The sequence below is a fragment of the Euprymna scolopes genome, chromosome 19 (assembly GCF_053919585.1).
Source record: "Euprymna scolopes isolate OS-2025 chromosome 19, ASM5391958v1, whole genome shotgun sequence".
In the NCBI taxonomy this organism is placed as follows: domain Eukaryota; kingdom Metazoa; phylum Mollusca; class Cephalopoda; order Sepiida; family Sepiolidae; genus Euprymna; species Euprymna scolopes.
The window spans coordinates 61,076,606-61,095,359 of record NC_136500.1 but is presented as its reverse complement, the minus strand read 5'-3'; the positions used below and the strand labels follow the sequence as shown (position 1 = coordinate 61,095,359).

At 32.0% G+C, this 18,754-nt stretch overlaps 1 protein-coding gene across 14 annotated transcripts in view; it reads left to right on the top strand.

Annotated features, from left to right (window-relative positions):
- LOC145303656 (MAP kinase-activating death domain protein-like) overlaps positions 1-18,754 on the top strand; it is a 602,561-nt gene that overhangs the window by 487,424 nt on the left and 96,383 nt on the right. For all 14 annotated transcript variants that reach the window (XR_013873756.1, XM_080145234.1, XM_080145231.1 and 11 more), the window contains 3 exons: positions 6,688-6,852; positions 10,051-10,123; positions 12,873-12,979. Coding sequence is in view for 13 of the 14 variants with exons in the window: in XM_080145234.1 (XP_080001360.1) it covers positions 6,688-6,852; positions 10,051-10,123; positions 12,873-12,979 (345 nt within the window). In the remaining variant the exon portion in view is untranslated. The remainder of the gene's footprint in view (positions 1-6,687; positions 6,853-10,050; positions 10,124-12,872; positions 12,980-18,754) is intronic.

The window sequence follows — 18,754 nt, the reverse complement described above, 5'->3', positions numbered from 1 at the left end:
AATATTTTTTGTGAAAATTCACATTGTGTCCCCAGAGATTCAAAAGACGTAAAAAATGCCCAAAGTGGCCCAAAATGATATGTTTTGCCCTATAACTTTTGATCCATCCATTGGATTTTTCTAAAACTTGGCTAAAATGTGGAGCCAATTGTTCTTAATATAAATCCAGTATGGGTGATCCTGGCAAAATTCTGGTTTATGTCCCAGGGGACTTTTAGTGCTAAAAACAACCCTTTTTGTGGCTCTTTTTTCATATTTCTCAATAAAAACTTGACATGTCTGACTATATAGTGGTTTTCACTGTGGTCAACTCAAAATACATGTGTTAAGGCCTGAAACTGAACTGCTATCCATTTACACTGGGATCCGGCATCTCCAGAGACTCTAAAGAGATCAAAAATGCCCCAAAATGATACTTTTTGCCCCTTAGTATTGATCCATCCATTAGATTTTCTTGAAACTTGCCCAAAATGTGGAGGCCATTGTTCTTAATATAAATTCAGTATGGGTGATCCTGGCAAAATTCTGGTTCGTATCTCTATCAGACTTTTGGAACTCTTTTTTCATATTACTCAAAAACTTGATATGTATGTCTATATAGTGGTTTTCCATGGTGCTAAATTCAAATATATATCACATAAGGCATGAAACTGTACAGTTTGTCCATTTTCACTGGGATTCGGCATTCCCAGAAGCTCAAAAGGGATGATAAATACCCCAAAATTGCAAAAAATGACACTTTTTACCTCATAACTTTTGCCCCATTCATTAAATTTTTTTGGAACTTGGTGAAAATGTGAAGGTAGGGTTGGCCCTTCACATTTCTCACATTCATCATTTCTTTACTATTTTGGGGCGTCTTCTCACATGCAGCACCAGAGGGGGACCACGCACGTGCGGCTTGTTATTAATGATTACTCACTGACAATAACAAGTGATGTTCCTTGGAGTCTGAATGACAACTAGTCTTCCCAGATTTTAAGTACTCTTTGCTTCTTTCGATATCCATTGTAGATCACTTTGCATTATTGCAACAGTTGTTTAACAGTGATTTCTTAATAATGATGACTTTTGGCCTTCTCTGGAATATGAGTGGTAATAAGCTTCGCCAAGGTTCCAGTACTATTTGCATTGTTCCAATGGAGGTCTAGTTAGTACCCCCTTCCTCTTTGACCTTGGATTATTTGCAGTTATTTATTGGATTAGTTATTGTTATTGTAAACATAAGCTGAATATTGGATTAAAACATTGATAATTTTATAGAAATAAATACTTTGGTTCAATCATGACGGAGACACGATAAAAAATTAATTTTCTGTTTTTTTATTTGGGAGTTAACACTTATTAAGGCCAGAAGGCTACCTGAAAATAAGGGTTAATAAACGTAATCCATAATGATATAAATTGGGTGGAATTTGATTATTTATGAGGGCGACTTAACAGGAACTTGTTTACATTAGATTTGAAGGCGATCATGTTGTATTTAGCTGGGAATCATGATAATGGAACAATGTTCCAAAGGCGGCCAGTTCTGCGAAAGAAGCTTTGTTCATGGAACCTGCATTTACATTTAGGCACAGATAGAGAGTGAGCAAATCATATATAGTAGTTTTAGCTAGTCAAGTGTTTTTTGTAAAAGTTTGGCAAGCAGGGACCAGTTTCGATGAGCACTTAGTATAAAAATATCGATAGAGTAGAGACAGGCTTGCGACTTATCTTCCATTGAAAAGAGGTTGCAGGAAAGGAAAAGGGCATCACCTATTAGGTTTCGAAGCTGGTTTTGAACTCTATTAAGGTGGGATAGGGCATGCCGAGCAGCTCCTGTCCAGATGTGGCAACAGTACTCCATTGTAGGGCGCACCTGGCTCTTATACAGATAGAGGATTGCATCAGCAGTGAGATACCTACTGAAGTAGTAAAGTGATTCAACCATCTTTCCAGTGATCTTGGCAACCAAATCGATGTATGTGTTCCATTTCAGATCAGAAATGAATGTCAGTTCCACAAGCTTGTCAAGACATGGAGCTAAGTAGAGATCCATTGTTTTAGAAGTGTAACAGTTACATAATTACAATCTACTTTCTTTTGCATTAGCATGTTCCCCAATCATGGATGGTTGACATGTTGTTTGGTAAAAACACTTTGTGTGGGGAAAGTTAACTCCCATTTTCATCCAAAAACCTTTTCCCGTGATTTATGGGCAATCAAACTTTAAGAGCCATGTTGACAAGAAACCATATTTCCTTTCTTGTCTTTCATCCAAATTTTGACAAGAACTTGATAACCAGAACTTGGTAGCCTATTTTCTTCATATCCAACAAGGCTAGTAGTAGGATGGATATCTAAGCGGCAACCACAACTGCAAAATGATCTGACATTTTCTCCTTATTTATGGGAGTCAACAAGAACTAAAATACTTCATTTTTGTCTATATAAATTTTCATTTTGTCCATAAATGACTTTTTAATCAACAGTTTAAAAAAAAAAAAAGCTTCAAAATCAAATTGTTGGTTTCATCTAACTATTACGCTTAATTCTTGTTATACATAGTTTCTATACTGTGCATAATTGTGTAGAATTTAGGGTGAAAAGGTTTTAGCACACTGACATGTGTGTGTGTGTATATATATATATATAATTATATATATATATATATATATATATATATACACTAGCAGTACCCTGCCACACGTGTTGCTGTGGCTCAAATTGGTGCAATGGAAAAAGTTCCAAAATGAGGGAATGCATGTTTCTTATAGGTTTAATTTCCCATTTCGTATGGGTACACAGTTTTTGTTGTTCCATTTTTCTTAGCTGATATAGAGATTTCCTGGTTTGGTGACTCGTGAACATGTAACATAAATTGTCCATGTGAAAACAGTCAGTGTGTAACTTTAAGCCACACAATTGTAAAGATTGTTTCCTGTGCTTTGTTGATGGTTATTGCAAATGACAATAAAATTGGAAAGTGCAATTTCCTAAAGTGTAATGGTGTATCCGATGGAATCATAGGAATGCGTGGAATGAAGATCTATTCACCTGTGAAAGATTCTGTTAAGATTGTTGTTTCTATGATATTGTTTGTTATTTTTTTACTGCAAGCCATGTGCCATTGCAAAGCTTGGATTGGTTTATATTTTACAACATAATAATTAGTATGCCAATTTTCAGTTGCAGTACATGCGGTGGATCCCTGGCAAATATAGCTGTTGGATAATTAACCACTTTATCTGCTTCCACAACAGTTTCGATGGATTTGTATTTGACTACCTCACTTGGAATTTTATATTGAATATTAGCGTTAAGTTCATAGACGTCTTTGTATTGAGCTGCAAGAATAGCTCGTTCACTCAGTCAAGTGGAAATCGTATAATTAATTTGAATATCTGCAAAAACCTTTTAAACCAAGTCTTCTTTTGATGTAATAAAATTTCAGAAGTTAAAAGTCAAAGAATTTCACCCTTAACTCAGATCAGCTGCCACTTTTCCGTACCCAATTTCCCACAAGTCATGCAAAAATTTCTGTGTGGATTGAGCAGTCTGCGACTGTACACACATATTTTGAGTTAAGTTTAATGTCTTCATATGGCACCAAAAAGTAGAGTATTTGAGGCAAGCATTTATTTCATCTGCTTGAGGAATTACAGGTAACATTTGTCTGAAATCTCCTGCAAGCAATATTACTGCATTCCCAAATTGTCTGACATTACCACGCAAACCTTGCAAGGATCGACCAAGAGCCTCAAGTGATTTTTTGCGTACCATTGTGCATTCATCCCAAACAACAAGTTTGCATTTCTGCAATATTTTTGCCCATACTGGATGTTTTGGAGATGTCGAACATGAGATTTTTGAAAAATTTAATGTTTCAAAGTAAAATAAATAGTTCTTCTACTTGGTAGCAAGGTTACAGGTATTCCACATGCAGCAAGGGCTAAGGCTATGTCATTTTGTCACTGAATGGCTGCCAAAATCAATTTGATTAGAAAGGTTTTATCAGTAACTCCTGGTGCTGTTCAAGGTAACAATAATTTCCAAATGACTTCTATTCTCACAGTCAGTAAATTAGGTGACTAAAATAGGATTTATCCATGTTTTGACAATGCCTTATTCACTGTAATTAATTTAGGAGACTAAAATAGGATGAGGGATTAGAGATGGACAGATAGAGAGGAAGATATATAGATAGAAAAGAGAATGTGGGAGGGAAATAGAGAAAGAGAAGGAGATAGAGAGAGAGGGATTGAGAGATAGACGGAGAGAGGGGAGAGTTAGAAACATAGAGGGAGTTAGAGAGAGAAAGCGGCTCAAAGAGAGATGGAGAGAGTGATATAGAGAGAAAGATAGATTGAGAGAGGGAGAGATGGGTGGAGAGAGATATTAAGAGAGGGAGAGAAACAGAAGGTGAACTACACTTCATCGTTTTTTCTTTGATCAGTAGAGAAGAAATCCTTCAAGACTGAGGCAATTTTATTTTTTTGTTACTATCCAGAGTACCTTTTTTTGTTGGGAGCTAGATTTTCCACACATTAGAAACCGACCAGGTTATCTGTACTTTCACCTAACAATTTAATAGACAAAAAGATATTGTAAAACTTGAATTTAACATGAAAATACTATTTAAAAAAATAGCATGACAACATAAGTGCATAAGCACCACTTTATTTTAAATATTTATTTTCCAAAGGACCTGTTTGAATAAATCCACAATGAATTAAATTTTAAGTGTCATGTAATTATTTTCTCAGCGTTCGGCTTGGCTTAATGCTAGGAAAAGTAAAGTAACATTTTAAATGTAGAAACATCAACAGAAAAGAAAACAGAAAAAACAAAAAACTATGGTTCATTTGTATTTTTTATTAAATGTTTGTAGAAAATGTCTTTTTTTTGTCAAATAAATAAATTTTAAGCAATTTTTGCAATAAATAATAGCAACTTTGTTCATTTTTATGACTTGCCTCAGCGTATTATAAACACCCTAACCTCCCCATATTAAAAACGGCTTTCGGAATAAACATCCCCCAAACTCCCCATGTTAAGAATGGCTTTCGAGGTTTGAGGGGGTTCTTTAATCCGAAAGCCATTTTTAACATAAGGAGGTTAGGGGCAAGTCGTAAAAATTAAACAGCAACTTGTTTATTTTTTTATAGTTTAGAAAAGGTGAAACCAACTTTTTATGTAAACAATGCTGTGAAAGAAAGTAAACAATTAAAACATAATGTTTTATGGGTGGAAAGCCTTGAGATAAACAAATGAATTCAAATTTAAAAAACAGGGGATGTTTTTTTTACTTATCAATTAAAATCTTGTAATTTGAGAGTCGTTGAAATGGAAGTTACCGGAAGTAAAACCGAGAAACGTCTCGCAGAATCGACTTACAAAAAATATTTTTATTTAATTTAATTTTATAATTTGCAATTTTAATTTAATTTTAATTTTTTATAACATAAAAACATTCCTCGGCTCCAAGGACAGACTGTCTGAAAATTTCAATTAAATTGGTAATGTAGAAATATTGTTTTATGAATAACTAACGAACCAAGACTTTGCTTTATATATATATATATATATATATATATATATATATATATATATATATATATATATATGAAAGTGACTTTGCCTGTGTGTTGGAAACGTCTCTACCAAACTCCTCTCTGAATATTTGGTCTACAAACTTGATATAGAGTATTTGGACCTTGAGAAGACTGTCAATTTGGTTTTTAGGCTGTAAAAATAGCTGCTAAAGGGTCGAAAATGTTGACCTTGGCAGGAGTAAAATGACTAACTTTTGTGCATATGTACATTTTTAGCTTGAAGTAACTTAATTTTTAGCCTTTTTGATAGCTCAGACGGTAATGACGAAAACTAAAGCACTAAATAACAATCATGGTTGGAGTGCTGAATTTTTTAGTTCTGATTCTGATTGATGGCAACGTAGTCATTTTTTAACTTTTGAAATCATTACTATATATATAGGATACAATATAATAATTAATAGAGAATTTGCTCTATAATACTAAATATAAAATCTACATAAATTAAAATATCATATTAAAGAAGTATTTTATGACTGAGCAATGCCGGGCACCCTGCTAGTTACTTTCTAATTAACAGTTTTATGACTTCAAAATCATATTCAAATTTTGCACGGCCACAAAGTAATTACTAGAGCTATGACAACAGAATATTCTTTTCATTGTTTTAACTCTCGAGTATATATCCGACACAGTTAATCAACCGCAAACTACATAACTCTATATAAAAGTATATAAGATATCAATGGATACACACTTGAGAATCAAAACCATGAAAAGAATATGCTGTTGTCATAGCTTTAGTAATTATATTGCGAGCTATTTTGATGTATTAGTACAATTTTAAAATGACCATATCTGTTTACTTTGCACCTGTGTAAAATCCCAAAATAATTTTGGACCCTTCAAACGATTGATTAAAAAGTAATTTTTTGTTATAATTAATATTTATAAACAAAAGTCAAGTATCATGGTTGTGTTTTGTTCTTAAACCAAAGAAAACGATAACTTTTCAAATGTGCCCCCGTAGTATCATTGAGTTAATACTTTTTTAAAATTTTACACTTTTTTTTTATATCACTGTGGTGTTTCCATATAATATTTTCGAGTGAATCTAAATTTTTAATATTTTGATGTTTGTATTTTTCAGGTATGTGATGACTGTATAATTTTACGCAGTGTCACTGGAGCCATATGTGATCGATGGTGGTATGAAAAATTGGTGAACATGACATATTGCCCTAAAACCAAAGTTCTATGTCTCTGGCGGAAATGTGGAGAACGGGTACAACTTAACCAGTTCTATACAAAGAAAGTAAGTCTGCATTATTAACAGAAAATCTATATATTAATACGATAGCATGTGTGTTATTTTGTGTGTCATGCTTACATCTTTTTTCTTCTGAATGACTGTCGTTTAATTGGTATGATCTTCCAATTTCTAAATTAATACATAATTTTACCAACTATTCTTCATAAATTTCGGTTTCGATTACAGCTGATGGCACTCAAGTCATCTATTTCTTATAAAGAATTCTTGGTAAAATTATTTATAAGTTTTGGTTTTGATTATAACTGAAGGAACTCAAAGTATGTATATATATATATATATATATATATATATATATATATATATATATATATATATATATATTACAAAACCAACCTTACACAAGAATGCTCCTTTACATGTATAGAACATAATTCCCAAGTTATGCTATTAGTTTTCCAAATACACCATAGTTGTTAGTTCTATCTATTTAGCATAATGGTCAAAATGTTTACTAATAATCAGGGAAATAGGATTTAATTCTTGGTTTAGTTAAATCAAAGATAAGAAACATTTATTTAATTCTTGGTTTAGTTAAATCAAAGATAAGAAACCTTATAAGATGAAAATCAAGGGTATGTGGAGCAATCAAAGTTTTAAAAACGTGACGCCCTCCCTTGCATCTCAGTGTAGTTGCCAATGAAAAGAAAGCCTTCAGGTTACCCTGGAACAATCGATTTTTATTTTATAATTTTAGATCAACCCATATCAGCCAGTTTTGTAACTGTAATGAAACAGGGGGCATGTTGATTTAGTAGATTGACTTAACACGGTTTCTGCAGTCTATGGTATGATGCAGGTTCGTGCAGAGAAGACCAAACAGATGATCAACTATGCAAATAGCATCAGAACTGATATTAGAATGAATGGCAAGAAATCTAGGAACTGTTCATATCTTCAAATATCTAGAATCTGTTTTAAACTAATGCGGAATCCAAACAAATAACAGTTTAGGATCACGTAGACTTCAGCATTATCAATCATGAGTATCTGAAATTGCAAAAATGTTGCACTTAACTTAAAAATCAGACAAGAACAGTCTTTTTTATAAATACTAGTATGGCATGTGTTCTTCAAAATTGTCTGATCTATTTCCCTGCTTCCTTTGTTCTAGCTTGTTTGACTTATTGGTCTAGTGGTCTCCATTAATTCACTGTTTTGATATGTCATTGTAATATAACTGCTTATTCAAGCAGCTTCTTTTTCAAAAACTGCAAACATGGAACTCTCTTCCTGCTGACTGTTTTCCTCCTACCTATAGCCTTGTTTTGTTTTTTAAGACTAAGGACAGGAGGCATTTCCTATCTTTGCAATAATCACCTTTTATTCCTGTTAGCATTTTTACATTAAGTGGCTTCACGCCTTGTTTGGAGCAATTTCCATAAAAAAGCAAGTTGACCTAAAAAGATGGATATGGGTCACAGAGATGTGTTGCTTTCTTCTACTCTTTGTCATCTTCTACAGAGATCATATCACTAACGAAGAAGTGCCATATTAGATAGGACAAGCAGTTTTGACCACAATAAAAAAATAGCAAAAATGGAAGTGATACAAGTAAACTTCATGATTGATGAGATTTGCAGAAACAATATTGCAGTGTAATGTTAGAATAGTGCAGATAATGAATAGAATAGCCATTTTTAGCAGCATTATGGGATAGATGAAGCAATACTTTTGTACTGAAACTTTAGTGGACGATTTTATGGCAATCATCAATTACAAGTATATTTATAAACTTATCACCGAGCAAAAAAAAAAATAACCAATCACAAAACCTGTTTCATCTGAGTTTTAGTCCCATTGCATTTTCTTTTATCAGTGACTGGTGAATGCTTCTGTTGAATTACTATCATAGACTTAATAGCATTCAAGATCAACTTAATGTTCATTGTGTTTATATTGATGAATAATTATTGATTCGGCCTGTATGTGTATATTAATGCAGTAAAGCGATAGTAAAGCAATATAAAATAATTTTGTGTGTTGTTATATATATATTATCAGTGTTTACAAAAGTAAACATTCTTTAGATTATAGCATTGATTTGATCTTCAGGCTACATGCTATTGGGTCTAATAATATAATATTACGAAACTAACAGGCATTGTGGAAATCTAAATCAAATGTTAATACATTCATGTATAATAGTAAGCACCCTTTGTAAGTACGACCAATTACTGGGAGCTCCAAGAAAGTGGACAATAGTTAAGTGAAAAATAGCATGACAAGCCAGTACAAGCAGAAATTTTAACGACCCATATAGATTATGTCTGAATGAGAAATTCGAAATCCTAAACATTAAAGACTCTCGAAACCAATTAAACTTTAGAAGAAAATAGCAAACAACTGTATGCATAGAAAAAAATTTACCATAATTATTATTATTAAATAAACAACTAAACTCATATAACGCCTTAAATCTAATTATAGCTTTACTATATATAATCCCTTCAGATTTTTTAGTGTTGATTCACTCTATGCATGCACATATTAAAACACGGTCACCTTAATTCACATAAGAGGATGAGCCACCTCTTTTCAAATTAAACAAAGGAGGAGGAAATAGTTGTCAACCAAACCTTTGCCTGAGAAAAATCTTACTATTGGCTAATGACAACGTTGACGAATAGCTAAGAGTAACAATGAATCTGCTTGGTTAGCTAGCTAAAATTAACATAGTATGTATATAAAGACACATGGTAACATGAATCCCATACCCTTGACGAGTCCTTATGGGGATAAATCATGAAAAATTCTGTATACTTAATTGCCATATATATTTTCATAACTTAATATCTACCTTTATTCGTGTATTGAGCACTGTTGAAGTAAATACTAAAAACTGATGCATAAACTATTATATTTTGTTTTAAAATTTTATGTGAATGCATGAAATTATATGTTATACAATTAAATTATTTTGTACAGTACCCAGGTGAACTAATACTCATCAAAAGTGCATGTGCAGTGACTAGAATAATGTACAATTGAAAAGTGTATGATTCATGATGTGCACGTGTATAGAGGGGAGACATCAGGTGTAGTTTAGGCAACTTTTGGTTACTAGACATCGGATCTTTAATGACTCTAATCCCAATTACACAAATGTATGTTTTTTTAAGATATTCATGAAATATATTGTTTATTTCTTCAATAATATTTTATTAATTTTATTTTCTTCAGTGTCGAGAACTTTACTTTTGTGTGAAAGAAACAATGGACAAGGCAGCAGCTCGAAACAATGGCAAAGTACCAGGTAAGATTATTAAAGTCGATTTCAATTCATTTCTGGTTGTTTTGAAGAGAGACATTGTCTTGCTTAAAATTATGAAGACTATTTTAATGTTAAGGTTTGAGCCATTTCTGAGGATAACTGCAAATGCAGAAACCATAACCAAAGAAAGGAACCACAAACAAATATACTGCATTGATGACCCAATATTGTGCAAGTTGTCTTGTGTTGCCCAATATGAAATCTGGACATTTGCAGCACCTTAAATACCAAAACCAGATGATAGTTTCTTACCAAAAAATTTCCAGTGTGAGAACAGATTTTAAAAAGTATGTCTGATCTTTAGAAATCTCATTAATTATTTTGAAATCCTTATTCAAAAAGTTTTTTGTGAATTAGGTTGTTGCCAGATGTTGTAATGAAATATGGAAGATAAAACCCTCAACCTTCATATAGATGTATATTCTATAAAAGACTGGTATTGCCTGGTTGTAAAATATGTATAAATATCATATTTTAAATAATACAGAAACTGAGACATGTGTATGAGGGTTTTTTTTTTCTAAACTGTTCATTTCTTGTAAGTAAAAAAAAAGAGAAACTACTTGAGCTGAGATCGAAACCTAAAGACAGTGACATGATTCTTAAAAGATGTTTTCAAACAACTTATTGTTAACATAAGTAATCTGTAATGTGAACTATTCATGCATGCACATTTGTGAAACAGCAAACAGTTAAAAATCCGATGACCTCTACATACTAATTTGCTAATTTTGACTCTTTAGCAACCCTTTTTTCCAGATGAAAATTGATTAAAATGTTTTCCACATGTCTGAATATACCATATATCAAATTTCAAGCCTTTTGATCAAATATTCGTTGAGTATATAGGTTGAGGTGTGCCGTCACACACACACATTCTACCTTTTATAGATATATAGATTAGTGAGAAATTACTGAGCCGTGGATAAGAAATTCTGAATTAATCATTTCACCATCATTCGGATCTAGCCAGGTAAAGTAAATACATTTCTTGTTATTGCCTGTTATTATAAGGGCTTTGAAAACTATACATTTTATTTTTATTAAACCTACATAACCCCTGAAAGGATCTATAATAATTTCACTGATAGGTCAATGTCACAGTTAGAGGCCAATAGGCGAGTTAACTGGGCATCAACAATTCTATTTATTCTTCTATCCATCCTTATTTTTAAGTACAGATTATGATAATATAATTTTAGCAGCAGCAATCGAAAACAGATAAATTCTTTATAAATTAATATTAGACTAACAAGTTTGCCCATTATTGATCTTCTGATCCCCTCAAATACATATCAACCATAAACCATTCGGCTCCCTTTTACCTCTACTATGTTTAAAATTTCATAAAAATATCTCTAGGAGTTTTTGAATCCATGGATATATTTATTTTCACAAGATGAGAATATGATGGCCCTTTGGTACCCCCCCCCCCCGCCAAATAAATCTTGCATAATTTATTAGATTCACGTTTAAAAAAAAATTTAATCTATAGATACATTTATTTTCTCTATGTTCTGCCCTCTTTGCATAAACTAAATTGAATAAAATATAGATCACATTACCTACCATTACTCCTCATGATCAATTGATTGTTTGAATCTGAAAGTGTTATTTAAAACATAAGCATGACAAATGAAGGACCAATATGAAGATCCTCTTATACAAGATTTACAATATAAATTTAATCACTTTGTTATATATTTTTTTTACAATAATTTAATGTATTTAATTGCCGTAAAATGCAAGTTAGGAGCATATGCATAATCTTTGTGGACGATGATCATTTAAATATATGAAAAAGAGACTGAGTATGCATGAAAGGTTTTATGCTCTGGCTCTCTAGTCTTAGCATGAGACAATATCCCAAATCACACCAGGTGTGAAGCATGCTTTCTCCATTGAAATAAGCAATGAAGTTATGCAAGTTGGTGTGGTATACTCAACCATGTATCATGCATGCAGTAACCAAAGTTACTGCTGTCATTATAGAAATATTAAAGTTCAGAAAAGTTATTCATACCTTGTTTGTTATTTGTTATATTTGTGCTCAGTTTTAACATGATCGTTCCAGAACAAGGAAATGTCTGTCCTGTAGTTAAGTTTCTTATACATTTAAAAAACTAAACTTTACACAAATCTAATGGAAGAAAGCATGCCTTTTATTCAATATGACCTTTGTTCTAAAACAACTGCACAATGGGGAGTCGCACACATAAAAATTGAAGTCATCAATTAGTTGTATCTTGCTTGCTTCCAAATAGCATGTATGCTTGCGATCACCCTCTCTTTTTGAGCAATATGACATCATATCTGTTTTTATATATTCTCTTAGCTAAATTATCAACTTGGGTTACAACAAGTTGACCTTTGCTGACCACATTTTCTATTATTGTTAACTAAAATATACACTAGTTGATCTATCCATTCAATATGTAATGACTAAGAGTCAAATCGAAATGACAACTTCAGAAAGAGATTATAATTTCACAAAATAGCCTGTGATACCAATTTTATTCTCACCCGTTTTTCCATCCTATGCATGAAGATATCTGCTGACAAAATTGTTAATAATAGATTTGAAAGAGCTTACTTTTATATGCATGAATACAGTAAATAAAGAAACTCTATTACTTTTATAGTTGTTTGTGTTTTTTTTTATCAATAAATTAGTTATTTAATATTTCCACTAAAATATTTGTTTGCTTAGATTTATCTCTTTCCGTTTCAGGTCCTGATTTGGGAGGTGAATTCTCTGTACAAGATCTTAGATCTGGGCAAGGAGGAATACTCCAAGTGTGCATGGAAGGTATAGGACTTCTCCTGGCAAATAGCAAGGTAAGACTTCTCTAAATACATATTTATTTTGATTGTATCTTTCATTATTATTACTTATTCCCTTTTTAATATATTTCAGCTTTTTTGTATTTATTCCATTACTTATTTCTTTAAAATATATTCAAAACTCTTTCTTTTTCAATTTGTTTGTTTGGCTGCAGGTATTTCAAACAGTTTTTGCTTTAAGCTCTTTTCTTTCAATTCATAAATATATATGTAGATTGATAGCTTTTGCCCTAAGATTATATACAATATACAAAAAATTCTGAATGGAAATTTTTTGTGCATAATATTAGAAATGGTGAATGGAAATAAAGGGCAAAATGGTAGGGAGTTGTATCATATCAAAGTATGCATTTTTAGAAATGTTTACTTGGTTTCAAAAATTTATTACTGTAGATGGCAAGATAAAAACTATTCAGTAACCTAGAAAACAAGACAAAATATACAAATGTTCATAACAATTGTTTAAAAACAAAATATTCGATATCCCAACAATATTTGTTTTCATAATCAGTTTAATTAAACATCTTTTTTCACAAAGAAATGCTGAAATTAGAAGAAACCTTCAATGTCTATCAATTCGATTCATTTATAATATAACATTTTTGTGTGTTTTTTAACAACACAGACCAATATTTACTTTATATGACTTATGAATCAGATTTTAGTATGTAGTTTGTAGCAAAAAAGATATTAACAAAAAAGTAGGGGGGGCTGATTTTACTTTGTATATGAGACTTTGTTTGGATAAGTGCTTATGTAATTATCTTCACTGTCATTATTATTTTTTTGACCAATAAACATATCGATATTTTTCATGTACGAATATGACTTATTATGTAGGCTGATGTTTCCTACATACTACAATGAATTGATTATTTTAGGATAAATTTGAAGAAATACATACAATTACAATATTTGCAAACAAAATTTCCAATGAAACATAGTGTGAGAATTCAAAAGGTCTGGTGCAATCATGTCATGAAAAGATTTAAGTACTTTTCTTTTCACACTATTCTGATAAAGCTTATTGAAAAATGCAAAAATTGCAAGTTGTTTTCAAACAATAATCTCCAAATTTGTTTTCCTTGTCACTCTATAAATTGACTACCTCCTTCATTTTCTTTTTGTATTAATAAACATCTAGAAGTTATAATTTAAAATATAATAATTTGATAAAGTAATATAACTTCATAGTAAAATATTATTGAACTAATTTTTACTCTTTTTCTATTGTTTGATATTTATAATGAAAGTGTGGTTGACAATCGTTGAGAAATGCACTTACCATGTAAATCCTTTTCTATGTTTGAAGTTTCTCTTTCATCTTGTTAGGATGGAATTTTCAAAAAAATAAATCACCCCCCCCCCCCATGTTTATGTCTTAACTATGATCTTGAACTACATCTGATGGTTTAGGAGTTTTGGGGGAGTGTGAAAGCATTCCTTACTTGCCATTAATTTCATGTGCATTCTGACCACTAGTAGTTGTAGTACCTGTCAGTCTTTCATCTATGGGTTAAACACAAACCTGCTTGAGCACGACACTAAATTCATACCGTAATTACACCTTAATTTAGGAAGTATAGAGTAGCATACTAGTTGCTGTTACTTTTAGGGCAATTGTGGAGTGGTAGTATCGGTCAGGATTCCATTTATAGGTTAAATAGAATATCTTATTTATATACTAGTTACTTACAAAAACATATTACAATTCTATGCTATGTAGTCAGGTTATCAGAAAGAAAAACAACATATTTAACACAGCTTTATAAAAATATACAGTTTTGTTAAGTGCTATCTGTCAAGTCCTAAAATAAAAAGTTGTTCAGTGGCAAATTTGTTGGAAAGGATTCTTTTGACGCAATATCAGACAAGACGGTGAAAACTAGCTAGCAGTTTGATTAGCTTCACAGGATGCATTTTTGTCACACATGTCTATCTCTGTTGACATTCGTGTTCTCTCAGATTCAGTGGTCACAAATCCAAATCGAATTGCATTTTCTCACATCTGCAGACATGCATTCATCATTGACCTTCTGTCTGACCTTGAGCATTGTAATTTCCAACCTCCCATGAACATGTATATTTAAGCTTGTTGTTGAATTTTCACAATGACACCTAATGTATTACGAAAAAGTAAATAAAAAAATATTTAAAACTAATTAACATATATGACATTCAATATATTATATTTTTTACTGTTTATAAAAGAACTGGAATTTCATACCAGTAACAGCAAGAAAGTTTGGTGTGTTATTGATGATGGTTACTTCAGACCGAAATGAATTTACTTCCAATTTAAAAAAAAAAAATTTTCTCCACCATAAATGTTGTCTTAAATGGCTGCTTTCCCAGATTTCATACCACAATTCTTATCAATCTTATCTTTTGGAAGCATTGCAATGAAGATTGATAATTTGTATTATTTGGATTATTCTGACCTTATTCGAATCTTGAATGTTATTCTAACAAAGTTTCAGCCAATATAACCTTCGATCTTGTTTAGGTGCATCCTGTTAAACTCTGGAATCTTTTATTTTGAACTCTGGAATCTGTGCAGAATTTTGAACTGAACAAGCATTGGTTGTTCTCTGTGAAGAGGTCTCGAGTAATTCTTAATTATAGTGTCGACTGTAGTGAGAATTGAACTTTCAACCTCTGGAAGATTGTCATGTAGAACTGATTATTACTTAGCACCTTATCCACATAAACCCATTGAGCAATGGATAAAGTGTAATAATCGGTTTAAAATGGCAGTCTTTAGAAAATTTAAGATTCAATCTTCAGTACAGGCGATACTAAGAATATAATTAAAAATATTTAAGACTTTCATTTTACGCTCTATTGGAGGACTATCTATCCTTATGGATTAAATAAAGGGTACAGATCCCTGAGTTTGACATCTGAAGATCTGAAGAAATTTGGAGGTTACATCGGCTGAAACGTTATGAGAATAAATTCCAAGATGAAAAGATTATTCTGAGTAATCCAGATAATACTGTTTTATTATCATTACTATAAACTTTTTTTTTCTTCTGATGTTGTTGAATGTTGCAGCTCCTCATGTTGTCGCAAATAAGCTGGTTAACATGTGATCTCTTTTTTTTTCTTTCTCTTTTTCCTCATCCCTGTTGTGCCACCTATGCTACCTCGGCTGCTGGGGGCAGGATTTTGAGGTAATGGCTTTTAGTGTCTGTAGTCAGTAAATGAATTCCTAAAAAAAAAAAAAAAATTGCAAATATTTTTTTCTTTTTCCACACACGTTTTCTATCTTTCAGTTTTATCTGTCAGTTTTTTTTTTGTTGTTTATTTTTCACATTTTATTTTGTTTAGAAAACACTGTTTAATGTTTGCACACAGAATATGTTTTTTGTTGCTTTTTTTTAGTAGTAGTATATTCTGGTTGAGTGTTTGCGTGTGTATCTTTTTAGTATTAAAATTAAATTTTTTTTTTTTAGTAAATCTATGTGCCTCCTTTCTCTTGCCTGTAAATGAGTTGCCTTAGTTGAGCTTGTGTTGTGACTGCGAATTCCACTTTTATCACTTGCGTTTAGCAAACTGACTGGAAAAAAAAATAACAGCAACCTTTTCTTTAAAAATCTATTTCTCAAAAAACAAAAAGAAAATCGTTCTTAATTTTCTACATAGTTATCAGTTGAGAATACACACACACACACACGAACTCTGACCCAGCCCGTCAATAAAGTTAAAGCAAAACAGTTTCTGGCCAGAATCATTCTAACCAGAAAAAACCCTACTTCTACTAATTCAGTTTTTATGAATTTTTAATTTTACTTACTCACCTTCATCTGGATTGCTTCTATAAATTATGTGAGTTAAGTTCAAATGTGGACTATTTTATAGCTTGTGTTTGTATATGTATTCAATGCATTTCAATTCAGTGCACATCATTGAAGCAATAGAATTAATGGGAAAAAAGCCTTTTTTTTTTTCATTTAATGTCTTTTTAAGTACTTTTTTTTTAACTTTTATTTTATACATGGAAAAATAAAACTTTTTCTGGTTATATATTTTACAGTTGTTGATATACAAAGTTATAAAATATGTAAAATATGATTCAGTGCAGTGAAGAGCCACAGATGAAGTGATTTCAACTGCAAGCCACATATGGAAAAATAATTAAAAAGAAAAAATAATTGAAAAATTATAGTTGGAGAAAGATTGGGAGTCAGTACATTCCTTTATCTAAAACCTCAATAAGACAAAAACTAAACAAAAGAGAAATATGAATTCATCAAAATATGATTTGAGATACTGATAAAATGCAACAAATGGTGTAACATAGCGTGGATGGCTATTCGCAAATACCGAGTTATGAGCGAAATAACATCACAGTAAGGAAACAGAAGACTATGAAAAGGAGAGAGCACATTTGAGAAGACAATCATGTTAGAGATGCTCAGCACATTCGAAATGACAGGCGTCAGAGAAGGTGATCACGTGAGAGATGTCACAGCCGTAATGAGAAGTCGCACATGGCTGGAGAATGAGGAAATTTTGTTGTATAATGAAAAAAGCGAGTTGAAGTTCTTTACCATTCTTTTTCTACTTTGCTACTGAGACTACGTGTTGTGTGTAATGGTGCATTAGTAGGTGTGGAAATTGCACCAGACTTGATGTTATATGACATAAGACAATAACAGGAGACAGTAGGTATGGAGGAAGATAGAATCTGACAGATGCATTGAGGATATGCAAGTATTACTCAATTACCATATAGAATGAAGTATCTATTTTTAATACACAATTGTTCTAATTGTTTCATTACATTCAAATGAAATAACTATGCAACTAACAAGGGTAAAAACTAAATGGCATTAAAGACAATTGAAATGCAATCCCCATTGTGTAACAAATAGTGTGTATATATATATATATATATATATATATGGAAGATTGAACGCCATGTCTACCAAACTTTTGTCATTTCAACTATTATGCATATGAAACTGGAGTGTGTTTGTGTATGTCCGGTAAAGGCTTTTGGAGGTGGGGGGCACTCGGGCCTATTACTGTTTCTTAGAACCTTTTATATGCTGTCTAGATTATAATATCTAAGATTTACAAAACGAGCTAGCATGTATCTTTAATTTGGGTGACGCATGTTTGTTTGGCTTTTCAGTATAAAAGCAAAACTGAATCCAGAGCAGAACTAAGTTCCCTGGACTTCATGACAGGAACGTCCAGAAAAGCAATAAGGTTTAATCAATGCGGGGGAAACACTTTGTATCAGATAATTGCTATTCATTTGGACACTCCCCTTTTTATGGGGAGTTGGTTTTCCCAACATCTTAGGGGAAACAAACAACATACACAGAAACTGGCTTGCAGTCAAAGTTAAGTGCGGGATTTCATTCCCGTATGGCGTGATGTTTGACCTCATTAAATTTATGCACCTGTCACGTAACTTTTTAATCGTTTGACTTTTTCATCGTTTAATTTCACCCATTCCCAGGTCTCTGCCAGCGTAGCATGACAGTAATTATCAGGTTATTGACCTCAAGGGTTTGAGTTCGAGCCTACCAGAACTTTTTTTTTTTTTTTTACATCTTCAAACACTCGTGCAACGCCGGGCACCCCTGCTAGGTTATAATATAAATCTCAACTGTTTGTTTAAATGTATGTTTGGATGTATGCCTAAAACTTTCGACTGAGGCAATGGATTTTCACGAGATCAGTATTGTTTTAAAGCTTCACCCTTCGGACGACAAATATCAAAAAATTGGCTAAAAGCATTAATTCCTTCAC